Genomic DNA, 26525 nt, shown 5'->3' on the forward strand with positions numbered 1-26525 from the left:
TGTGTATCCAGGACTCTGAGCATTTGTGCAAGGATGTTGTGCAGACCTGAGGAGAGTGCTCTTTGATGACTTGTGGGATGCTGTGACGTGACTTCTTTGTACCACCTCCTAAGCTGGAGGCACTGTGACATATGGAGCTGGCACTGGCCTCATGTGCGTTACTGCAGTTTGTCCTTACTGTTAACATTTGTTCATACTCAATTCAAGAGCAAAATGAAAGTATGCATACTAGCAATGACAAGCCAAGGTCAGTAATACCACTGAGATGAAGGAATCTCCAGGCTCAGGGTAGGGACTTGGCCTCAGCTGGATGAGAGCTGGCACTGCAGCTCATTGACTGAGCGTTCAGTTCTAAGAAAAGAGTATGACAGACCCTAAGTCCACATTGATAGAAATACTCGGTTGAGGGTTCGGAGTTCCGATTTTGCTCTCTGTGGATGGAATCTCTCCAGCCACTTCTAGTGCATTGGTTTCCTGCATGGGTTTGAGGTAGACATTCCATGGAGGGGACCAAGCATGTGGGCCTTGCAGTAAAGCGCCAGTGTCCAGGGGAGCAGGAGGGTCCCGGGATGGCCTTACAGTGTCCTCACTCCCCAGCATCTCTTCCCTGGGAATGAGCAGGTAAGCACACAAGAGCGTGCAGAGAGAGGTGTTCCTCAGCAGGAGTATAGGCATGAAAAGCAAGCTGTTTTCGTGTGTCATGTGATCTTATCTGTAAAACAACATGGACAGGACCTGTTGATGTGAGAATGTATACGTGTAAGACTCTTAAATGGGACAAGAGCCTGAGCAATTTCACTCGGAACTTGTGGTGTTTTTCAGGCATGTGTGAACCTTTGTAAGTGGCAGAGGAAACCAGGCCCCATCTGAGGAGACTGAACAGGAGAGCTGCTTGGGGGAGTTGGGGGGGTCCTCAGTTCCACTCCTCCTCCACCTCACCTGTGTCCTCTTCCCTCCAGACTGCAATAAGGTGACTGACCAGTGCCTGTCCTTCTTCAAACGCTGTGGGAATATCTGTCACATTGACCTGAGGTACTGCAAGCAAGTTACCAAGGAAGGCTGCGAGCAGTTCATAGCCGAAATGTCTGTTAGTGTCCAGTTCGGGCAAGTGGAAGAAAAACTCCTGCAAAAACTGAGTTAGTCCAAGGACAAGTATGTAAATACGGGGTAGGGGAGGGGAGGGGAGACGCCAGGGGAAGGGGAAAGACTTATTAGGGCCTTTAAATATTTTCAATTTGGAACTTGGAACAACAAACCCCAGACAATTCCCTTTTGCAAGTCTCACCGAGGGAGAAGCCAGTCCGCCACCGTTTGGGGGATGAGTGAGCCTGGTGCTTTCCTCTGGTCTTTCTGAATCAAAACCGCACTGCTTTCTGGACCATTGCTCAGGCGGCCTTTACCAAGAAGACATTCCCGTTGGAGAGGAGGATGGACTTGGGCGACATTCTCTTACTGAAGCATGAGCTTAGGAAATTTTGGGGTGGGGGGTGGTGTTTTAGTTTCGGACACCTTACTCCTGGCAACTTTGGGGAGTTTTGGTGTCAACATAAAGTGGACCACACACCACATCTGCCGTCTCAACATGTTTGTTTGGTTTTGTTACATCTTACATTATGCAGAACTATTTTTGTACAAATTGTTTAAAAGTTATTTATGCAAGGTTTGAATGCATACCAGTGTTTTTATTGTTTTGAGATTGCCAACTTTCCTGGTTTCCTTAAGGTAGGAGAGAACTTTTCCCTGTACTTCATACAAACACATCTATACACGTGCCCAGATCCGGCAAAGCAGGCTAAGACCTCTAGTTAAAAGCATGTCTAACTGGAAGTTGAGAGCCTGCTTTGTATGTCAAGAAACTGCATAAGCATGATGTGGATATATGTAAATTATAGTCAAAGTGAGAGAGACACTTTGCTAAATTTCCTCTGTATAGAATTCACCTTTTTTTTTCCCCTCAAAATTTTGAAATTCAGACTTCAGCCTTTGCACTCAGGAGGGGTTTGCTCCAGCATGAGCTCTTGTATTCTACATAGATCTAATTTATACAGTGAGTCGAGAAATAGAATAAATGACCCACCACAGCCTTTTCTTTTCTTTTCTTCTCTCCTTTGAAGTGAGCTGAGTTCTCATTTGAGGTTTAGCCCATGGCTGTTGCCCAGTTGTAAAGTTACGCATCGTAAGTGCCACTGTCGTAAGGTGTTGTTTTCCTAGACCTTCCCTGACGCGGTTTTACCTTTGTTGGATTTGTATAAACAATTGTACAAAAAAACTCACTCTTGGGCTTTGAGGGTTTTTGTTCTGGGGCGGACTGGAAGCCTGACTGGGAGGTCCAGAGGCTATAGTCTCGACACCAGTGTATGCTATCCTGAAGCCAGACTAGGTATCATTTCTTAGTCACCGGAGAAATGCAGCAGCCCCTTGGAACATGTTTTTCTGTCTTCAGAAAGAGATCTTGCTGTTCGTGGCTAATAAGGTACGTCCACATGTAAGCATTAGGTACGAACTGCTTTAAGGGGCAGAGTGGCTTACCTGTGTGGTTGCCTCTGACCTAGCCTGTATAAGGTAACTTCCACAGCCACTTGGCATTTCCACTGCCAAAGAGGGGGAACGGGGGTCCACTTGCTCAGCTTCCAGTGGAGGCAACTCAAGGAGACCACACCCTGCACTGGTGACGTGGGGCTGGGGTGGCTGGAAGCCCTTAGCTAGCAGGTGACTGCCCCAGGTGGGAAGTCAACTTGAGATCACAGAAAGGCAACTAATCATCTGAAGATAAACACGGACCAGCTTCCTTCCTCAGTCATCAACAGCACCATCAGACTTGGGTCTCATGGGACCAGCCTTTCCCACTAATAGTCATTTCATACTCACACCACCACCCCCAATCCTTTTTTTTTTTTTTTCCATGGTGAAATGGTTTTAGGTCCCGTCTAGGTCTCTGCCTCCTATTCATTTAAATCCAGAGATCCTTTCTGACTCAAACTGGAGACATCTGAAGCTGTTCCACCCTGGAATTTAACTCAGGGGATGCATTTGACAGAAGTAAGATTAGTTTAACACATGATGGTTTATTTATAAAAATGTGGCTTACCTTTACAAGCCTGATCACTCATTGTGGAGCACCCATACCAGAGGTCAAGTTGCCATTTTCTTGGCAGCCTGAGTGCTGCGAACCTCTGAGTAAGAGTGACCCTGATGTCCAGTAAAGACATCTTCTTCCTTGAGAACTGCTGAAGGGTGACAGTCGTTTCCAGGTAGAATCTCGGCATTAGAAACTGAGCGTTTCCCGGTCATGTTTGCAGTGCGCTGGTCACAGATTACCATCCCCCAGGTGTACCAAACAATCCAGTTAAGATTATATAGTAAGTCCCCTACACACAAACAAGTTCTGTTCTGAGAGCACATTCCTAAGTTCAATTTTTTCTGAAGTCCAACAAAGTTAGCCTAGATACCCAACTAATCCAATCAGATATATAGAACTGTATAGGTTTATAATATTTTGGACACAAATACATAAAAAAACATGTCTCATCTTCTAGTACAGACTTTAAGCACAGTACCAGCTACATCACTGCTGCTTTTACACTTGCTTCCAGACATCCTGGGCTTGAAGTAAACACCGTATTCTCTACAGTATTGTGAGTACACAAAAGCACTTATAGAGGATGCAGCACATGACAATGTACTCCAGGTATGTGAACTCACACGACTGGACATGGGAACACATGTTCACAACTTGAAGGTGCATTATGTTAAGGTACTTGGTATATCCCAGTACAGACCTATTCCTTACAAAATGAGCTTTAGATGAGGCTGGGCCAAGCTAGATGCTTGCAAACAGCTATTCTGAGCCCAAATATTGTATCTGATGAAGTAATGGAAGGCACATAAACCATACGGAGCAGTTCCTGGGTAAGACCACATCTTAACCCAGGAAAAAGGAGAGGCTCCAACCCTCCCTCAAGGTCCTTCCTGCTGACCTTGACAAAGGGAGATACCACGGCCCATCGAATGACATCATTCCGTACCATGAGGGTAAAGAGATGTCACTTATTCCCTTATGGATCCATATGACAGGTTACCTATTCAGAAATAGAGACATGGCATGCAACTAGAAAATGCAGGTTCCAGAGAGACATGTTTGCCCCCTGCCAAATAAATTAGTACCTTATAATTCCAACCTATTAGGCTGAAAATGTGTTTGCTTCTTACTAAGCCAAGGTTGTTTGAAAATGCTGCCTACGAAGATCTACCACTAGGAGTTTTTGTTCACTGCTAAAACAAGCACCTGATACTATATATAAGTCCAAGAGGAAACAGTAAATAAGCTGTTTTCAGCTGAGACTATGAGCAAACAAATCACAATTTTCTAATTTAACTTAAGATACACCAATACCTGCTGCTTGGCTTCTATTTGGGTGTGTTTACTATCTCACCTGCTAGCCTGGATTTTTAGACCCCTCCACCAAATTAGTGATTTGTGGGTAATGTTTAATTTCTGGAGTTCACTGTCTGACTAGAAGTACAGATTAAGTGCACCTACAGCTTCAGCAGGGGCTGAGCTTTGGGTCTGCAGGCAAACACAAGAGAAGAGGTTTGGAGAGTATCCACAAGCCTTGGTTTACATGCTTTGACCCTCACTATCAGAAAACATAGAAAGGCAACTGTATTTCATAGCTAGCCAAACTTCCGGCCTTAAGCACCGAGGGGAAGACTATTTACCTCCTTTGCTGTAATTTTCAGGTCTTGTCCATTGACTTCTGGATCCTGAGCACCTGAAGGCATGTGCTACCCACTGCACAGAGTCAAAAGATAAGAAACCCACAGGACTCACCCAAGGAGTTATGTAGTTTCCCAAAAACATACCTCCTCACAAGCAGTGGGAGTGAATCCACAGTTGGTCTCAACTCAACCACCGTGATCAGAATTAGATCTAAAAGAAGAGAGATTTCACATCATTAATATCCTAAGAACCTTTTTTGCATAAGTTAGTTTCTCAGGTTTATCATCTCAGGTATTAGAGGAGTTAAGAAAAAACATTAGAGCTAGGTTCAAATTCTGAGGTGGGGGCTTATTTTATTAAAAAACTTTTTCTTTGGCCTCACCATATGACTCACAGGATCTTAGCTCCCTGATCAGGAATTGAACCCAATCCTTGGCAATGAGAGCACAGAGTCTTAACCACCGGAACTCCAGGGAATTCCTTGTGGTGACTTTTTAACAGACTTTAGACAAGATTTTTAATTTCTCAGAGACTTGAGTTCCCCATCTGTGACATGAGGTAATATATATTTGGAGATAACCACAAAGCACCTGGCACAACACCTGGTCACGGTAAACGGTGAAAATGTAGTTAAACTTACCATTAAGTCAGCAGCCAAGGGTAGATGGGGGCAACGTCTTTGAAGGTGCTCCTTGCTCTCCTGAAGGAGGTGCTGGGACCAGGTGTGGACACCCATTCCTGCTGCACCCAAGTGAATTAGGAACTGACCAGGAAAAGTGTCCATAAAAACATTTCTTAAAATCTAATTTTATTCCTAAAGTTCAAATTAGCTAGTGGGTAGCACTGAAAATACACTTTCACTATACAAAACAGTGTAAACTGATTACACGTTAATAAAGAATTCAACACACACTTCTCTAATGAAGGAAGCTAGATGCAGCCCTTGCTAGAAAAAGCTGTACCTGAACAAAAATGGACATGTTTAGTCTAAGGCCCTGGCAGTTGACTATAGAATGTCAGTTGTTCCCAATGATGTTGAAACACAGAAAGAGCAACAATGTGGAAACTTACATTCATCAAATAGTAGCATTTAAAATATACATGACTAATAAAATGAACATTCAGAGGTGCCACTGCTCAGTGTGTACCATGTCAGCCATTTGCAGACAGTGATCTCATCCAAAGAGAACAGAAGTTTCAAACATCTGAGTTAAAAATAGGACGAAGGAGAAACAAGAGAACAAGAGAAATGTCCTGCAAAGAGAGCAGTAGCTGATGCCATAAGCAGTCCACTTGAGCGAGGAGTGATCAGAGGCGTTGTGAGGGAGCCCAGCAGAACCTGGGAAACTGAGCCCGTGCTCAGGCTGACGGGCATACGGCATGGACCAGTGTGGCCGCAACTCAGGATGAATCTTTCCCGTCCCCAGTTAGGAGTGAAAATAATTTTTAAAAAATAGCTTCAGCTTTCGAACAGGAAGTTTCCAGTCCCCTCTGTGCACGGAAATGTCTAGGATCGAGCTCAGCACGGGAGGCTGGGCTTCAGGACTTGAACACATGCACAGCACGCACCACGTACTGCCGGCAGATGGGACACTCGCTCATGCGCTTGCCGCACTTGGTGCAGGTGACCATGTGCCCACACTCGAGCAAGACACAGTCGATGACGGCGTCCATGCAGATTCGGCACAGGCTGTCGTCCTCCTCGTCCTGCAGCTGCAGCCGCTCACCATCTGAAAGGCAACAGAGGACTGGGGTGGCGGGCACAGCCACGGAGGGACCCAGTGACCCCACTGTGAGAAGCAGTCCCCACTTCTCTGTACCTCGCTTCCTTCCCCTAGAAATGACAATAAGGACGCCTCGTAGGGTTGTGTGAAGAATAAATGAGAAATGCTAAGCTGAGGGCCAGGGATGATGTGCCTAGCAAATGTTAATTCTGTTTTATGTTGCTGTTTAGCTGCTAAATTGTAACTGACTCTTTTGTGACCCCGAGGACTGTACCCCACCAAGTTCCTCTATCCGAGGGATTCTCCAGGCAAGAATACTGGAGTTGGTTGCCACTTCCTCCTCCAGGGGATCTTCCCGACCCAGGAATCAAACTAGTGTCTCCTACATTAGCAGGCAGATTCTTTACCACTGAGCCACCTGGGGACCCCCGATTCTATTTTATATCTGTACATAATACAAGATTTTTGTGATAATGATGGTTTGCTTCTGTAAATAAAAATGAAGAAACCCCAGGCTGGCTGATAGAGGAGCCTCAGAGTCAGAACATGATTGGAATTTCCAGCCCAACTATGTGGCCTTGGGAAAGTCACAGACTCCAGAGCCTCATCTCTGGAGGAGGAGCGTGAGGAAAGTTTATTAAAGCATCAACATCAAGTTGCCTGCTGTTGGGGGAAGGCACCCCCTGAGGCTTGGAAGCATCTTGAAATTCATCTGTTTCTGGCTATGATAGTACTGTTGGGGTCTGTCTACCCAAAAGGCACCTTCTGGTTCTGAACAAGAAAGGTGTGGAATGAGTTTAAAAAGTTCATGACAGCCTGAGATTTGGCCACAAAGCTTTGGATGGTGAGGTTTCCCCTTCTACAGGTCACAGAAGGACTCAATGGGAATCATGAAGAAGGTCAGAAAAACCGAGCAGGAATCTAAGCTCAAAGGGCCAGTAGTCTCTGGATTTAAGAGAAATAAACACTACCATGTCAAGAGATTTTTGAGGTCCTAGTTCTCGGCCCACACCATTACTGGAAAGTGGGTAGAAAGCATGCATGGAATAAGATGACACATGAGCCTCTAAAGGCTCCAGTGACTAAGATGCCTGTGTCTACTGTTGTGGCATCATCTTAGAAACAGGTGTTTCAAAAGGCTTTCTGCATATTCTGGGCATAGACCTGTTTATCAACCAACCCTGTGTTATAACCAGCTTTTAGAGAAAAAAATTCAAGATGATAAAAGTTAATAGGAAGACTGTTTTTGAGATTAGAACATAATATTTGTCAGTCTGAACACCACTGAATTCTTTTCTCTTGCCTATAAATGCTCTGTGGCCCTGACCCTTTACTGGCTGAGGATTTCTGCTCCACGCTCCATCAGTATGTAGTTTAGAAGTTCTTAACCTCAGCTTTTCATGACTTACACAGAAACCTACTAATACTGATGCTAAGAACTACTTAATATCTTGGCTCTAGGGAGTTTTTTTCCTCACTGATGATCTCAATTATAGCTTTTAAATCCTAAGTACCAGCTTGCAAGACAGGTAAGTGAGAAAAGAAGCCTTTTTATAGATCCAAGGAATTTCATTAGCGTTCTAACAAATTATGGAAAGAAAAAACAAACTGAACAAATGATTACCTGACTCACCAGCAATGGTGAAGCAATGGTGATCTCAAAGCCAACATTACATAATGAACCTACTGCTTAAAAGATCTATAAACAGCTTCATATGACTAATTCACACTCAATCAAAGGACAGTTTTCTCAAAAATAAATTGGGCTTCATTGTGACAGAGACAGCCCAGTTTTAAAAAGCCTAAAGAAGGCTACTCTAAGGACAAAAAAAAAGGAAAAATAAACCTACATGACTTTTGGTTTTCTTCATTCTCTTTGTATAACCGGTTTACTTTCTCTACTAGCTCCCATTTTTCACAGCAGCCAGAATAGTTGACGAAATTCCGAGCCAGGATCTCCTTCAGCTGGCGCACGCTCATCCCCTCCACGTCCTCAAGGCTTGACAGGTCGGACAGAGAAGCTCTCACTCTCTTCTTGGCGAGGCCAGGCGTCTGAAATCACAAAGTGCATCCATTACCTCTGTTCCTGCAAATTCAGCAAGGAAAACAGCATACCACATTCGCCCTACGGGCATCACTGGTCCTGGAGATTCGACCCAGACTTCTCACGAGTCCTTGTGTCTTATATGCTGTGCTGCGTTCAAACTTGAAGCAACAACCTATGCTAATCTAGCGGAAGTCCACATGGGTATTTTCCCTACCAGGGTGAAGACATGTCAGGAAAATCAAATTACACAGGCAGTCTCACCCGCTCCTCCAAGTTTTCTTCATCATCATCGTCGTCATCGTCGTCGTCGTCATCATCATCTTCATCGTCTTCTGTGTTTGCTGAAGCTATTTCACTGGGCTCCTACACACATAATGGATATTAGGCCAGGACTTTTCCTAGCAATATCAACCCGTATTTATCACTGGAGAAAACCCTTCCAGCCATCCTCCCTAAGAATGACCCCAACACCTGGTATACTCCACACCTTCCCAGGGTCCTGAGAGCCGCTGCCCCTCCCAAAGAGTTGGGCCCCACATGATTCTCTAAACAACTAACCTTCCGTAGTTATCTCACAAGTCAAATTCCTATAAGAGTGTGAATCTGTAAAAGTCTAACCAGAAATATTAACTCCCCAAGGAGTTAAGAAGGGCCCATCACAGGATACCAAAGCCAATAGTGTATGAAATTGCACTGTGTCCTGATAAAGGACCCGCACATGGCTAGTTTAACTGGAGCCTCTAAGATACAGGTAGAAACTAAAGCTTTAAGATCAGCCCTAGTGTCAGGGCTATTTGATTTCAAAGATCTCAGTCTTACTATCTCATACTTAGCCATTCTAATTCCAAGCAAAGCTTTCTAGAATAATTCACTGATGGTGGATGCTAGTTCTAGTTTTTAGAAGTTCCTCAACCATCAGATACTTTTTTCTTTAGGGAGAACAGAAAGCCTATGTCAATTTCCAATTTCAAGTATTCTATCCTAGTAGTTCACAAGTACCATATTGTAATACCCAAAACCCACACCTCCTGAGTGGTGTCATATACCCCAAAGTGACACGAAGGTCAGACATATGTGCTTTGTGTTTGCATCACAATTGTGCCAGCTGTCATTTGACAAAACAATAAAATGCCTAGCTTGGGCTTATTTAATTTATGACTATTTAGAAAGCAACTAGACCACATTTCCCTCTGCTTCTAACCTCTTTCCTCAGAGGAGAAAATTAAACTCGGAGATAAATGTTCAAAACAATTCTTTAAGCATTTTAGAATCATTCATATTTACAAATTGGGTATTAATTACAAGCCCTTGCATGTAATTCCATCAGAATGCCCAAGGACGTCACTGGGACAACATTCTGCACTGGCATTTCTTTGAAATGACTAAATAACCGTATCCTGTTGCTAATTCAGATGGCTCTTTCCCAATATCTAGATGAGCACAACTTTACTGTAGCAAGACAACTGGGCATTAGGTAACCTTATAGTTTCCATGGTCACTGACACACAATTAGTAAACATTTTTACTAGTTTTAATAGTAAACACAAACAGTAAAAATGTTCACATCCTATAAACATTTATGTGCTACGTTTCACGGCCATTATTTCAACAGTTAGTATTTAACTGTAGGATTTAAGGAAACTGGGATAACTAAGGTCAAGAGACTGATGAGCTCTTTTCAGACCCTTTGTACAGCACCCAAGTGCAGAGCTTCACACTAGGTGAGCCAGCAGGTGCAGAGTTCAGCAAAGCGTGGAACCTCTGCTCAGCAAGGAGCCATCAGCCCTGAAGGCCCCACCACACTGGCCAAGAGTGGACGATGTGCCAGGCCCTTGGGGTAACTGCACCCTCATACCTGTGCCAGTGCTCCAGATCCTAAGGTCCGGTCTCCACCCATAAGCTCTCCCTGAAACGAAGATGCGGTAGCAGACGGGGCTGTATAGTTTGAAAAAAATGAGTGTGTAAAAAAGCTAGAAGTCTGGGACCTTGAGGAATTGAGACTGCTCGTGTCCAAGTCGTCCTCAGAGCCCAGCCGATGGTGGCACAGGACCAGGTCCACCAAGTCTTCTTTCTCCCGACAGGTATCGGTCGGTATGTTTCGAAGGATGAGATACTGTCGGAGATCCTTCACTTTCAGTCGCATTAACTGAGGGCGCTGAAAGGCCGTCTCTTGTAATAACTGACAAGTGGAACATCTACGGAGATTTTCTTGTAAGACTGAACACACGGAGCAAAAATCTTTCTTGCAGTCACAACATACATGCTGAAGAGACAGAGAGAAAAGAAGCATTTAATGACAGCCAGACATAAACCACTGCAAAAGCCCTAGTTTTCCTTTTGTCTTCTATTAAAATTAAATTTTAGTTTTTATGAAGCCCCCTATGGCACCAGATCCATGGGCGTTTCGTGTTCTCAAAGCTGTGAAAATCAAAACAGTCATTGCTGAGGCAGTCTGGATTCACCGAAGTACAAATATAGCCCTTTAAAAAATATATACTATTGTGTTAATGAATTAAAACCTTTTCCACCCATGGGTGCAAACATGTAATTAGCAAAGCAGAGCTGACTTGAACCACATGGAGCAGAAAAGCACAAGCACAAACTCTCTTCCTGCTCTTTTCCTGTGAAAATTTCCTGGTTTAAAGAGAAGAGGGGCTGTACACGTGAAACAAACACAACGCTGTTAATCAACTATATCCAATATAAAATAAAAAATAAGTAAAGAGAAAAGGGGAAAGCCTAACAGAGAGGAAAAGAGAAAGACAACTAACTGATCTCTCAACATCAAGCCAAGCAAACAGAGGACACCACTTTACAGTATCTGTACTCTCAGTTCAGTTCATTCGCTCAGTCGTGTCTGACTCTGCGACCCCATGAATTGCAGCACGCCAGGCCTCCCTATCCATCACCAACTCCCAGAGTTCACTCAAACTCATGTCCATCGAGTTGGTGATGCCATCCAGCCATCTCATCCTCTGTCGTCCCGTTTTCCTCCTGCCCCCAATCCCTCCCAGCATCAGGGTCTTTTCCAATGAGTCAACTCTTCGCATGAGGTGGCCAAAATACTGGAGTTTCAGCTTTAGCATCAGTCCCTCCAATGAACACCCAGGACTGATCTCCTTTAGGATGGACTGGTTGGATCTCCTTGCAGTCCAAGGGACTCTCAAGAGTCTTCTCCAACACCACAGTTCAAAAGCATCAATTCTTTGGCACTCAGCTTTCTTCACAGTCCAACTCTCACATCCATACATGACCACAGGAAAAACCATAGCCTTGACTAGATGGACCTTTATTGGCAAAGTAGTATCTCTCCTTTTCAATATGCTATCTAAGTTGGTCGTAACTTTCCTTCCAAGGAGCAAGCGTCTTTTAATTTCATGGTTGCAATCACCATCTGCAGTGATTTTGGAGCCCCCCCAAAATAAAGTCTGACACTGTTTCCACTGTTTCCCCATCTATCTGCCATGAAGCGATGGGACCAGATGCCATGATCTTAGCTTTCTGAATGTTGAGCTTTAAGCCAACTTTTTCACTCTCCTCTTTCACTTTCATCAAGAGGCTTTTTAGTTCCTCTTCACTTTCTGCCATAAGGGTGGTATCATCTGCATATCTGAGGTTATTGATATTTCTCCCAGCAATCTTCATTCCAGCTTGTGCTTCTTCCAACAGCGTTTCTCATGATGTACTCTGCACAGAAGTTAAATAAGCAGGGTGACAATATACAGCCTTGACGTACTCCTTTTCCTATTTGGAACTAGTCTGTTGTTCCATGTCCAGTTCTAACTGTTGCTTCCTGACCTGCATACAGGTTTCTCAAGAGGCAGGTCAGGTGGTCTGGTTTTCCCATCCCAGAATTTTCTACAGTTGATTGTGATTCACACAGTCAAAGGCTTTGGCATAGTCAATAAAGCAGAAATAGATGTTTTTCTGGAACTCTTGGTTTTTCCATGATCCAGTGGATGTTGGCAATTTGATCTCTGGTTCCTCTGCCTTTTCTAAAACCAGCCTGAACATCAGGAAGTTCACGGTTCACATATTGCTGAAGCCTGGCTTGGAGAATTTTGAGCATTACTTTACTAGAGTGTGAGATGGGTGCAATTGTGTGGTAGTTTGAGCATTCTTTGGCATTGCCTTTCTTTGGGATTGGAATGAAAACTGACCTTTTCCAGTCCTGTGGCCACTGCTGAGTTTTCCACATTTGCTGGCATATTGAGTGCAGCACTTTCACAGCATCATCTTTCAGGATTTGAAATAGCTCAACTGGAATTCCATCACCTCCACTAGCTTTGTTCGTAGTGATGCTTTTTAAGGCCCACTTGACTTCACATTCCAGGATGTCTGGCTCTAGGTGAGTGATCACACCATTATGATCATCTGGGTCATGAAGATCTTTTTTGTACAGTTCTTCTGTGTATTCTTGCCAACTCTTCTTAATATCTTCTGCTTCTGTTAGGTCCATACCATTTCTGTCCTGTATCGAGCCCATCTTTGCATGAAATGTTCCCTTGGTATCTCTAATTTTCTTGAAGAGATCTCTAGTCTTTCCCATTCTGTTGTTTTCCTCTATTTTTTGCACTGATCGCTGAGGAAGGCTTTCTTATCTCTCCTTGCTATTCTTTGCAGAACCTTAAATCACAATCAAAGCCATTCCATGAGCAAAGCTTAAAGATACTAAGATGTGGTCATTTCCGCTTGGGGTTAGGAATACCAACCCTTGCTAACACCTTGTTCCTTAAGTATTTTAAAGGACTGAACTGACTGGGAGATGACCTAACAATATGATGGTTCTCAGAAAGAATGACCTTCTGTCCTAAAAAAAAATAACTGTTTTAGCCCAAGTGTGGTATGATGACTCTTTAAACAATAGCCAATATTAATATACTCAATTCTTCACTTGAGTTCATATGGGTAGGGACACATTTTTTGAAATTTGAGGTCAGAGCTATAATAAATCATCTCTGAACAGACTGTTGACTAATTAAATCTTTTGCTTCAGAATATAAGCAGCATTAGGAAGAATCAAAGTGGATAAACAAAGTCAGAGTCCAGGAGAAAGGATGGCTGAGCATCGTTAAAGGAATAATAGTGTCTAGTCAGAAAAACTGACAATGATACACAGCCCCTTCAACTTAGTACTTTTCCAAATGGGAAATGGTTATTAGGACTAAGTTTTTGACATGTATAAGAAGAAATGAAGAAAGTATTCAAAATAACATACAGTTGAGAATTCTGACACGTAAGTTTTTAATATATAACATTTCATGCAACTCACCTTCTTTCTAAAGACTGAAAATGAAAGTCCACAGGCTTTGCAAACTATATTAGGCCCTTCTGCAGATGCTGGTGGGTAAGCAGAAAAATCAGAATTTGGTGTAAATCTGAATGGACCAGTGCCTCCTGCAAATCCAGATTGCTGGCCCCTGACAGCTCCAGTCCCCATGACTTCGTTCAGTAGCCCACAGCACGAAGCCCACATAGATGTAGCACCCGCCTGAAAAGGAACAAAAACAGGCATCAGTTTAAAGCTGAGTGGAACCTGGGCTCTCTGGGATTCTTAAGGAATGCCATTCTGCAGAAGCATGTTTGCCCTAAATAATTTTGAGATTGTGAGGGGTTTTTTTTTGGCCACACTGCCTGGCCTATGGGATTCTACTTCCCTGACCAGGGATTGAACTGGTACCTCCTGCAGTGGAAGCATGGAGTCTTAATTACTGGATCACCAAGGAAGTCCCATCTAGATTATCTTTTTAGCATCAAAATTTTAAGCTATTTGACAGTGGGTAATATTCTGGTATTTACAAAGAATATTTGGCTTTGGGGATACTCATGATACACTGTTAACTAAAGGAGAAGATACAACATGAACCCAATTTCATTAAAAAAAAAAAAAACCCACACATAAATGCTTAGAGATGTATGTGCATACAACACAGAAAAAAAAAAAGACTGGATAAAAGTACCTACTGTGTGATATTTTGGGTTTATGCTTATCCCCCCAAATTGTTCTTTATCTAAAATTCAAATTTAATTAAGTGTCTTGTATTCTACCTGGCAACCTTAAAGACTGGTGACTACAGATAGCACTGTTCTATAGGCTGAAGCAGTTTTTCCTATCATTTAGCAGAAAGAATATAAATTCAAAATAGAAACTTCAGTCCTCTCATTTGTAACTGGACATAATAAACTATGGCATATGAATACTTTTTTGGTTTTTTTAAAATGACTGGGAAAACATCAAAATGCCACCTGAGGCGCTCTCTAGGTTTTCATGTAGATCTCATATAATTTGTTTTCTGGAGTTTTCCCCTGCTTTCCAAATCTTTATAAAGAAAATATTAGGGACTTCCATGGTGGTCCAATGGTTAAGAATCTACCCTGCAGTGCAGGGGACGCAGGTTTGATCCCTTGTTGGGGAACTAAGATCCCACATGACACGGGCCAACGAAGCCCGTCACAGAGTTCTCCAGAGCCTGCACGTCACAACTAGAAAGCCAGGATGCCGCAATGAACATCCCACTTATTACAACCAGGACCAAACACAGCCAAATAAATAAATATTTTTTAAAAGAATATATATATTAATTTAAAATTAAGGAAACTTTTTATAAGCAAACAGAATACTGAACACAATTTTTGATGACTTGATAACCCTAATGACGTTATGAGGTCTAAGGGCTATTTGCTATACCACTGAGTGGCTTGAAACTAATATGCTGCCTTTTATGTTTTCTCCCATTTCTTCTCTTTCTGTGAATCATCACTGCTATCACTATAGCTACCTCTAGCAACTTCTTTTTTTTTTACTGTACTCAGAAACCTGATAACCAAGCTTGTTAGGAGTGTATATAAAAATATTTTTTCAGTGAGGGCTTTAGGCATTTTCCCATGCTAAAAACAAAAAGCTACAGTGTTTGGAACCAGTGAGCTCTTGCCCCTTGTCCTGATTCTTAAGCACATTCTAGACTCTAGATACTATGATAAGTAATGGAATTCCAGGTAGGTGAGGTCTTACTAGTTAAAAGGGCAAAACACGACAACAGTACACTGTTCTCTTCATTATCTAACTGTCAAACATTCACTGTTTGTCCAGTGAGCTCTTAAAAAACTTTTTTTATAAACAATCTTAAAAGATTACTTGGAATGTTATAGAAGGATCACGCCATTCTTGCTACTACCCAGATAGTAGTGTGTGTGTGAGCTCAAGTGTTAGCTGTGTCTGGCTCTTTGTGACCCCATGGACTGTACCCTGCCAGTCCTTGGGATTCTCCAGGCAAGAATACTGGAATGGGTTGCCATTCCCTTCTCCGGGGGATCTTCCTGACCCAGGGACTGAACCGCCTCCTGTATTGGCAGGCAGGTTTCCACCACTAGCGCCACTTGAGAAGCCCCCCAGAAGCAGTATGCTATGTTAAATACCGGGAAAAGAGAAGGTAAAGAAACACGAACCCACAATACAAGGTTCAAACAGTCTGAAGCATCAGGGTCACTGACTTAAGTGTTACATGGCTTCAAACCCTGTAATTCTCAAGAAACAGTGATACCTTTAAAGTCAGGTTAAGTTATAATTAATAGTTCATACCTTTAAATAAATACATACCCTCAGACCCTAGAGCCATGATTTGTTTAAACATAAAAGCATAAAAATCCAGATTTACTAACAGTCCATTTAAAGTGAGTGTTTTTTTAGTAAAGGATTCATTCGCAGTGCTTTAAACAGTGAGCTCTTAAAACAACTGGGAACGTTTTCAAAATATTCAATTTGCACGTAATATTTTGGGGGGAATACCTCAACTACAGAAAGTACCACCAGGAGAAACTTTTTTCATTCCAAGAGTTTAAAGAAGTATGGTTTTGAGAAGCTTTGGCTTCCTGCTGACTGAGCTTCTAAATGATTAAATTGTTGTTCAGTTCAGTTCAGTTCACTCAGTCGTGTCAGACTCTTTGCGACCCCATGAATTGCAGCACGCCAGGCCTCCCTGTCCATCACCAACTCCCGGAGTTCACTCAGACTCACGTCCATCGAGTCAGTGATGCCGTCCAGCCATCTCATCCTCTGTCGTCCCCTTCTCCTCCTGCCCCCAATCCCTCCCAGCATCAGAAGCACCCTTTTAATTCCTGGGTGATATTGTCTCAACTCCAGTGAAAATTCCTCATGAACAGAACTTTCCTCCACAGCATATGGTTGCATCACCATGACTAATTGATAAATAACTCTGTAAAAGGTTTCATTATGATACTTCTTCATTATGATACTTCTTTTAAAAGGCAATGTAATCAACTTTTTTGTGCTACCTAAAAAGTTCAAATTGTGTCTTGTTAAGAAAGAGTAATAAAGATGGAAAAAATTCTGACCTTGCAGGCCAAAAAAATGAATGATACTCCCTTTTTAAAAGTAGCTCTGTTGCACATTTTGTTCTTTCTGTCCTGAAACACTTTTACAATGAGAGTAAAGGAAGGATACAAATTTTCAAACCATGTTAATAAGTACAACCATTAAAATTCTAGGTTGAAAATATACACGGTTCTGATGAAGGGAATAGAAGAATTTGTTTTTGGGAAAACAACAATCTCTGTGTAGACATAAATATTGGAAGGTAACAATTTCATCCAATTCCTCTCGTTTCTATAAAGGGGAGAGAATTTCCTCTTCATTCCCCAGAAGGGAAAATAGTGGAAAGAATGCTTCTATCTTTCAGTTATTTCATTATAAAATAAAAATTAAAACACAAAGCCCAAGCCAACTCCCAGAGCACTGTCCCAGGCAAAAATGTGTTGCTATAACATATTTGTTACAGATCAGCCAAAGACCATATCAGAGGGGAAAAAAAAGAAAAATCTGAAACACCGAAATTCTGTTTCCGCTTCCTTAGATCTGTGAACTCAATTTTGAACAAAATCTCCCAAAATGAGAATAATCTCCCAATAAGAAGATATTCCTCACATCCCGCTAAAGGGTAAATCTACCTGTGCGCAGTCACCCTCTGGCAGGAGCACTGGCGACACTCCAGCCTTTCTCAAGATAGTGCAGAAATTTGAAAGAGCGGAAGCCCAGGTACCAGTTTTATTCCAGGTATCTTTCTTTACCATCCAGCATATCTTAAAAACTTCATTTCTATTCCCCCTTTAAGGCTGTTTTCTGGCACCCCAGTGCTGAAATGAAAGTGATCTCTTTAGTGATTCAACCTCCCCCACGTCTTTGGAGCAGGTTATTTTTAGTCCTGTACTACAGGGGCTGCTGTCACTGCCTGTCACTAAGGAGCGGCCTAGGCCAGCGAAACTGCCCTTAAGACAGCAGTTGGACTGGCCAGGAGAGCCGTAAAAAATGCTGAGCCCCAAGATTCTGATTTAACTAGTCTGGGCATCATAACTAAAAAAAAAAAAAAAAAAAAAAATTCCCTATGTGGAGGGGTGGAATATGGAATACGGGGTGGGGGAGGCTCATAAGGGGGGGGACATATATGACTGATTCATGTTGATGTATGACAGAGACTACCACAGCACTGTAAAGCAATTATTCTCCAATTAAAAAATTTTTTAATAAAGAGAAAAAAGTCAACTATAAAAAAAATTCCCCATGTGATGTGCACGTACAGTCGAGGTTAAGTGGTTAACACCTGCTGAGTCTAGATTTCTCCTTCCTGCCTCCATCATTTCAGCTGGAGAATCACTCAGAGATTCCAAAGTGGAAGGGGCTGCAGTTACTTCTGAAGCCTGTGCCTCTAGAGTTCTAGGACCAACACCTCCATCACATGCTCCTCACGACCTATGTATACTCCCCACCCCATGTCCCATCCCCAGGCCCCAAGTAGTGGGATATGCTTTCAGTTTTTCCTTTCCCTCCATGGTTTCCCCTCATTCTTTCAGAAAGGCTCAGCTTGAGTTTTCAACAATTTACTCTGATTCTTAAATTAGTCCCTCTCCTTTACCACACGTTATTAGCCTGGAACTTAGGCTGAAATTTGATGCCGTCCTTCATTTTATTTGTTCTTTGTTTTTTGGCCCAAATTTCTTATTTTCTAACTTATTCCTCTACACCTTTTCTTGTGTGCAATCTCCAATATTGGGAGAAAGAGTGATTTCTGCGTCCATCAAAAACAGCCATTGCGCATACTATTTTTGTTGTTCTTCACGTCTAAGTTGAAGGATCCACGCAAAAGATGAAGCTTCCAGGCTTCGGCTCCATCTCCCTGACGTCCATTAGTATGTTTCATCTTCTAGCACTTTCCCTTAAAGTCCTAATTGCTTACATTTCTTCTGTATGTTCCCTCCGGGCACAAGGATCCCTCCCTAACAACTGTTACCTTGCCATTCAGTTAATAGTACTTGAAGTGTCCTATACTAATCTTTCCCTTTCAAATCTATCCAAACTTCTGTTACTACTTGATATTACAGTTCCAGGGCTTCAGATGGTGCAGGGAAGAATCTGCCTGCCAACGCAGGAGACACAAGAGATGGGAATTCGATCCCTGGGTGGGGAAGATTCCCTGGAGGAGGAAATGGCAACCCACTCCAGTACTCTTGTCTGCAGAATACTTGTATAGTGAAGCCTGGCGGGGTCCATGGGGTCGCAGAGTCAGACACGACTGAGTACACAACACACACACATAACAGTTCCATTTTTCAAGTGACAGACAGAATCTCCAAAAGCAATTCAGGAACAATTTGAGAGAGGATTTTCCCAACAACTGAGTTGAATGTGTGTTCTTGGGAAGGGGGCAGGTAAGGGAACACGAATTTATTCTCTGAGCTTTTGACTCTCTGACTCTGTTACATTTTCTTGCAGTCCAGTTACCGAATCTAGGGGAGTCATAACCAAAAAGCCCCCTTTCTTGCACCCTCCCTTGAAGAGCTTTAGGGACCCAACTTCATTTCTTTCCAATTCTGTTTTCCTATCTTCTAAGATCTTCTACCAGTTTAATCGACCTGCATTCTCTTATTTTGCTTTTATTCACATTCTGCTCATCTTTTGATAGTAAGATTGAAGCATATTTTCCAAACGATTCTACTTTCTTCTGAATATTCTGAGCAAACACAATTTCTAGGCAGACAGTACACAAGGCAGGGCTCTTTGGTTTTTGGATTTGCAGTAAATTCGAGTTGTTGCTATGCCTCAGTTACAAAGAGGTGTGTCACCTAAATATAGGTCACCACCCATCTTTCAGCTGCTTACTTTGTTAAAACAAAAACAAAAACAAAAAAACCCTACTACCCTTCCATGAAAAAAGACAAAGTCTGGATCTCTGAAAACTAAAGCTATGATCTGGGTATATGTGACTATCAATTCTAAACCTCACTTGGGACCACGGTTGACAGCAGGACTCAACAGACTAAATCACGTGAACCCAAGAGGTTAGAAGGAACAATAATCTGTAAAGATGGTGACATTTCCTCTCTTGGCCATGAATATAGTTCAAAAACAACATAGAGAATAACTGAATAAGGCAACCATCTACTTATGTCTGGCACAAAACTCCTGCTGCTGCTGCTAAGTCGCTTCAGTTGTGTCCGACTCTCTGCGACCCCATAGACGGCAGCCCACCAGGCTCCCCCATCCCTGGGATTCTCCAGGCAAGAACACTGGAGTGGGTTGCTCCTAGCTCAGGGAATTTAGCTGTTTGCAGCTGATTTTCTAACCATCAATGACTACTGAAAATAAATGACTTTCTTGATAAACCTAGTCCCTTTCCTACACATCCTGTTAGACTAAAATTATTTCTGAACAGATTAGCCACAGAGCCAGGGCCTGCCTGGCATCAGTTAAGAACCAGATATCATATTAAAAACTTACATGACCCACAGTAAGAAATTAAGTTCTCAAGTTTCCTATCTGAACTGCCTCAGACACCTAGATCTCTTCATGTTATTCTGGTTTCCAATGCCAGCTCTTATTTTTTTTTTTCCCCAAAGCCAGTGCACCAAGATCTTAGGGAGCCAATAACACTTTTTTTTTTTTTTTTGGTCACTCCCATTCTAAAACTGAGTAAAGAGATAAAACAAATAGAAATTTAGTATTTGCTTTTTTACTGGTAACACCAAAAGGAGAACGTGACTTTAGCTCTGCAGCCAACTGGTCTTGATAACATGTCACCCAACTACCTACACGGCTGGCCAACAGCAGCCTACCAGCCAGCTAACCAGAGTGTCATCCCAACCAAAGGAAGTGAGATCTGAGAAGGTCCCAGGAAAGTACTGAGTCAAGCATGTTTAGCTCCTTTGTTAAGATCACCAACACAGAAGTTTCTCTTTACTTTCTGGCAGCAGAAAGGCTGAAAGTGTTCCTCCTGTGTTGTTTCTTCCTAGAGAATAAAGAGGAAAGTCCCCCTCCTCCAGAGTAGTACAGAGGAGGGGCAGGGACCGTTATTCACAAACCTAGACAATTTGCAGGAGTGGGACTAACAGTTTCCAGTGCTGTGACACTTATTTCCACAACAGTACCAGACCACCAACTTTATAAGCACTCTCTGGTGTTCCTCAGTCAGAGTCTCAATAGAGGCCCATTCTGAATCATCATTTTACCTGTTGTTTCTTTGGGAGAGCAATAGCTCAGCCTTCTTTCTGGCACAGTGCCAGAGTTTTTGAGTGGCTCAAGGTTCAGCTGTTGCCTGAGTCTGTGTGTGTATTTTGTGTGTATTCAGTGACTCAAGGTTCAGCTGTCGTGTGTGTGTGTGTTCTAATGTGTTTTTTAGAATAGCTAGGGGTTGAGGGCAGGGGAGACTTCTAAAATGCTCAACTGAGAGAATCAACAAAAAGTTTACCATAAACTTTGAATCCTCTTCTGCTGCTGCTGCTGCTAAGTCGCTTCAGTCATGTCCAACTCTGTGCGACCCCAGAGACGGCAGCCCACCAGGCTCCCCCGTCCCTGGGATTCTCCAGGCAAGAACACTGGAGTGGGTTGACTATATCAGGATGTGATTCCTTTTAATGGGTCCACCAAATGTAATAGTAGCCAGGCAAACTAGAATGCGGAATAAGAAAAGCTATACTGACTTCCATGAATGCTAAATCAGGAAGCAGGGGAAGTTAATGGGTTTTAAAACAGCAAAAAACTAAATGATCATAGGTGCTGTGCTTACTTGCTCAGTCCTGTGTGACTCTTTGCAACCCCATGGACTGTAGCCTGCCAGGCTCCTCTGTCCATGGGATTCTCCAGGCAAGAATACTGGAGTGGGTTGCCATGCCCTCCTCCAGGGGATCTTCCCAACCCAGGGATCAAACCCAGGTCTCCCACATTGCAGACAGATTCTTTACCATCTGAGCTACCAGGAAAGCCCAAGAATATTGGAGTGGGTAGCCAATCCCTTTTCCAGGGGGAATCTTCCTGACCCAGGAATCAAACCAGGGTCTCCTGCATTGCAAGTGGATTATTTATCAGCTGAGCTACAAGGAAAGCTAAATAATCTAAATGATCACAGTCTAAATCATTTGCTTTTGACTAAACTAGGTGATCATGAAGCCACCTCCTAAGCATTGCTTGCTTTCACTCTAAATGTGGTAATAATTTACACAGTTAAGGATAAACCTAAAAGTTCCCATTTCAGAAACATTAGTTTTTTTGGATGCTGTAAGAAGTTATAAGGACCAGGCAGGAATTCAGTTCTTCCACTAGTGGAAGCTTCTTCAGAGAAGTCAATCATCAAAAACTCTGTCTTTAAACTCTGAACAACCTTCAGTTTGCTGAAACTCAATGTCCTTGTGTTAAACAATAAGAAAAGGTGTTTCAAATCTCAGTACCCATGATACAAAATAATAAGTTTCACAGTTTTAATTTTAATGAGGTTAAACTTCCCTATAGAACTTAAAGTAAACCAAAAGAAACTGTTAAGATAATAAGCAAAAACCTTTACCCTATTTAGAGCCACTGGAGGAACACAGTTTCTTAAAATGTCAAAGGATTTCTTACAGAAACTGGTGCTTCAACTGAAATATAATACGCCAGCAACTCTGCTACCTTAATGACCAAGTATTAGACCGTATATCACAAAGGAGGAAACTCTGCATCCTAAGTTCTCTCTCTCATACCATTTGAACATTAAGCAGGCTGCAAAAACAAATGCTGGTCTTAAAAATGTGTATTTTTATGCAAGACATTTGGCCAAATTGATTGATTTTTACAATAACGTGTTCTGGAGATCATAAATGTTGTCTTCTTCCTGTTTGGGTTTTCTTTTTTAAACAGTATACTTAACCCTTAGCACCACTCCCCTACCTTTCAGGGCAAAGAGAAGGAAAAAAAGAAATTACATTAAACAGATTACTTTCTTCTTGATGTCTCATTTGAATTTGTAACAATTATTAGTACAATTAAGGGGGAAATCAATATAAATATGGAAAAACAGGAAGGAGGATTAAATCAAACTAACATAAGACACACACGAGCAAAGCAATGCTCAAAATGCTCCAAGCTAGGCTTCAACAGTACGTGAACCGAGAACTTCCAGATGTTCAAGCTGGATTTAGAAAAGGCAGAGGAACCAGAGATCAAATTGCCAACATCTGTTGGATCATAGAAAAAGCAAGAGAATTCCAGAAAAACATCTATTTCTGCTTCACTGACTACGCCAAAGCCTTTGACTGGGTGGGTCACAAGAAACTATGGAAAATTCTTAAAGAGATGGGAATACCAGACCACCTTCCCTGCCTCCTGAGAAATCTGTATGCAGGTCAAGAAGCAACAGTTAGAACGAGAAATGAAAGAACGGACTGGTTCCAAACTGGGAAAGGAGTATGTTAAGGCTGTATACTGTCACCTTGCTTATTTAACTTACATGCAGAGTATATCATGAGAAATGCCAGGCTGGATGAACCACAAGCTGAAATCAAGATTGCAGGGAAAAATATCAGTAACCTTAGATATGCAGATGACACCACCCTTATGGCAGAAAGCAAAGAGGAATTAAAGAGCCTCTTGATGAAAGTGAAAGAGGAGAGTGAAAAAGCCAGTTTAAAACTCAACAGTCAAAAAACTAAGATCATGGCATTTGGGCCCATAACTTCATGGCAAATAGATGGGGAAACAATGGAAACAGTGAGAGACTTTATTGTTTTGGGCTCCAAAATCACTGCAGATGGTGACTGCAGCCATGAAATTAAAAGACACTTACTCCTTGGAAGGAAACTTATGACCAACCTAGATAGCATATTGAAAAGCAGAGACATTACTTTGCCAACAAAGGTCTGTCTAGTCAAGGCTATGGTTTTTCCAGTGGTCATGGATGGATGTGAGAGTTGGACCGTGAAGAAGGCTGAGCACCGAAGAATTGATGCTTTTGAACTGTGGTGTTGGAGAAGACTCTTGAGAGTCCCTTGGACTGCAAGGAGATCAAACCAGTCAATCCTAAAGGAAATTAGTCCTTAATAGTCATTGTTAAGATTGATGTTGAAGCTCCAATACTTTGGCCACCTGATGAAAAGACCCTGATGCTGTGAAAGACTGAAGGTAGGAGAAGGGGATGACAGAGGATGAGATGGTTGGATAGTATCACCAACTCAATGGACATGAGTTTGAGCAAGCTCTGGGAGGTGGTGATGGACAAGGAAGCCTGGCATGCTGCAGCCCATGGGGTCGCAAAAAGTCGGACACAACTGAGTGACTGAACTGAACATACAACAATAATTTGTATTTTCTTAAAATCCCTTATAGGAAGTTAATTAGATGCTACTCTAAGGTAAAACAGTACAGAATCTTTGAGACATAAACCTATTTCAAAACAACATTTTCTAGACTCCCCCAAAAAAAATTAAAGGAAGAAAGTAATACCCATTTTATACATATACTAAAACCAGCTCCTATCCTGGGTTTGTGTGAAGATGTATTTATCTGATTGCTTGACTTTTAAATTAATTTTAATTCCAATCAAAAAAGTACTTGCTTTGATGAACATTCATGTTAGAATTTCATGACATCAGGAATCAATGACCCTGCCCAGAAATCTATAGATGACACCACCTAATTAATCCTAATGAGAAACAAAGTTAATAAACAGCTCAAATCCTAAATTTTATGAATCCAATTTTCACAGAAATTTAAATGGAAAACAGAATCTTCATAATTGTCTTGTTCAGGCTGGTCTATTAGGTTTGTACTTTGTTTCACAATATATATGTCTTTTTACATTTTCAAATCCCATTCAATTTGGTTTTTAAAACTTCAACTCAGAAAGCAGCATCTTCCACCTAAATTCAAAAACACTGCTGAAAAGATTTCAACACTGGACTTGCCCCTCATTCTCTCCTTTGACACCTTGTTTCTTGGTAGGTCACAAATTTAATACTAATAAAGATACTAACATTCTTTGAGGAGTTAGTATAAAGATTCCTGCTTTGTTTTTTGGATCTTATTAATAAAATACGGCAAGATGATGGTTTTCAGCAAAGAAAGCTAGTTTTAGATATTTTAATAGGTAAATTCAAAGTTGAAATATTTTATAGCTGAAATGGGAAGTTAAAAATAAGCTCTTTGAATATACTCATACTTAACATCCAGTTCAGAAGTTACCTATTCCAAAAATCTTCCTTGCTTTCTATAGCCAGAAAAAATTCTTTCTTGCTCCTGAGGGTTTTGCATTTTTGATACCTTACATCAAACTCTCCCTCAGAATGTGGTCTCTTGAGAATGTCTCTTCTCTTTTGGTTGGCAAACTCCCAAAGGATGGGATTATATTGTGAATTACTTCTATGCATGAAATATCCCTCTTAGCTAACATATGGGAAATGCTCAACAAAATATTTCCTTGGGGCTTTGTGAAAGTAGCGTTTTAAGCTAGTGGTTCACTCTCTTATTTTTCTTAACCCACTGTCAATCACACCTCTTCACGGAACTTAAAAAAACCATCTAGGTCTGAAAGAGTATCATCTTATGACTCATCCCACTTGGTTTGAATCAATACTTGAATTGATTGTTGTTACCCAGAGTTCTTCAGAATTCTCAGCGATCGAGTTGAGAGAATCAGTTCCGAAAAGTGGGCCAGAATCTCCCCGCCTTCCCCTAAACTTCTCACTCAGTGATGCTCCCACGCTCTCACACCCACCTTGAAGACTCAAGCTGTCAAATTACTTGCTGCGTACCTAGCGGCGACGGAGACACATTGGGTTTGATAGCGCTCTAGGTCACGGCCCCAGTGTTAAGCCTGTAAACAGATCCTTCAGGCTGGGATCCCCGCCCTGAGGCATTTCTAACAGGGAGCCTAGCCCGAGCCTTTACGACTCTCCGCACCACTCCTTTTCCCTTCGTCCTGTAGTTGCCGTCCTGCGACAGTCCCGTGGTGCTCCCGGCATTTGGGTTAGTTCAAGGACTCGGGACGGGAGAGGGCACGGTGTGGGCAAAGGCACAGAGGGTGAGGTAAGCACCAGTGGGTCTGCCTCCGGCCCCCAAGGACGCGGACAGGGCCCGGCGCCGAGAGGGGCCCACCAAGCATGAGGGTCGGGGGCGCCCGGCCTCTCCCCCGGCCTCGGCCTCGCTGTCCGAAGCGCTGTGGTAATTGGGAACGGCCGACAGCCCAGGACATCCACCCTGCGGGTCAGGGCCCCAGACGCCGGTCGGGGTGTTCCCCCCTCCCAGCCGCCCCAGGTCTCCGCGGAGCTCTCCGTGGTGCCGGCGGGGTAACAGCTGAGGCGAAAAAGAAGACGCTTCAGGCGCCCTGGCCAAATAAGAGACACGAGGAGGGACTGCCCGGCCCCATCGGCCCCTCACCTTCATGGCCGCGACCGCCGCGTCTGGGTCGGCTCTGCCAGGGAACTCAGCACCATAGCAGCTTCTAGCACAACCGCCCTCCTCCCTTCTGGGCGGTGATTACGGGCCCTTTCTAGGCGACCCAGCGTCCAGACGTAAGGGGCGTGGTCACGCCCGCTGCGCGCCCCGAGTGGCGGCCGAGTCTGCCAATCCGAAGCCGACACTCCGGAGGCCGGTCCGCAAAGCCAATAAAGGGGCGGGAGTGGGGTGGGAGTGGGGCGGGGCCTCTAGCGCTGCCCGGTAGGCTAAGGAAGAATCCATTCCGCCGCAGGCAGAGATGGGCGGGTCTGGAGGGGGGCTGGTAGG

At 42.9% G+C, this 26525-nt stretch overlaps 2 protein-coding genes across 6 annotated transcripts in view; one reads left to right on the forward strand and one right to left on the reverse strand.

The window, feature by feature from the left end:
* Window positions 1-2273, forward strand: part of KDM2B (lysine demethylase 2B) — a 119513-nt gene extending 117240 nt beyond the window's left edge. For 4 of the 5 annotated variants that reach the window (XM_055550456.1, XM_055550453.1, XM_055550457.1 and 1 more), the window contains one exon: window positions 960-2273. In XM_055550456.1, the coding sequence (XP_055406431.1) occupies window positions 960-1141 (182 nt within the window). In that variant the 3' untranslated portion in view covers window positions 1142-2273. The remainder of the gene's footprint in view (window positions 1-959) is intronic. The other variant, XM_055550454.1, reaches the window with a different exon arrangement.
* A 3238-nt stretch (window positions 2274-5511) lies between these two features.
* On the reverse strand, window positions 5512-26338 carry RNF34 (ring finger protein 34). The gene is made up of 6 exons (XM_055550458.1): window positions 26181-26338; window positions 13764-13982; window positions 10347-10754; window positions 8753-8854; window positions 8295-8496; window positions 5512-6450 (listed from the first exon to the last, which is right to left on the reverse strand). The coding sequence occupies exons 1-6, from the start codon at window positions 26184-26186 to the stop codon at window positions 6260-6262; spliced, it is 1128 nt and encodes a 375-aa protein (XP_055406433.1). The 5' UTR covers window positions 26187-26338; the 3' UTR covers window positions 5512-6259.
* Window positions 26339-26525: the final 187 nt, after the last annotated feature.

This window comes from Bubalus kerabau, chromosome 16 (genome assembly GCF_029407905.1).
Source record: "Bubalus kerabau isolate K-KA32 ecotype Philippines breed swamp buffalo chromosome 16, PCC_UOA_SB_1v2, whole genome shotgun sequence".
Taxonomy (NCBI): Eukaryota; Metazoa; Chordata; class Mammalia; order Artiodactyla; family Bovidae; genus Bubalus; species Bubalus kerabau.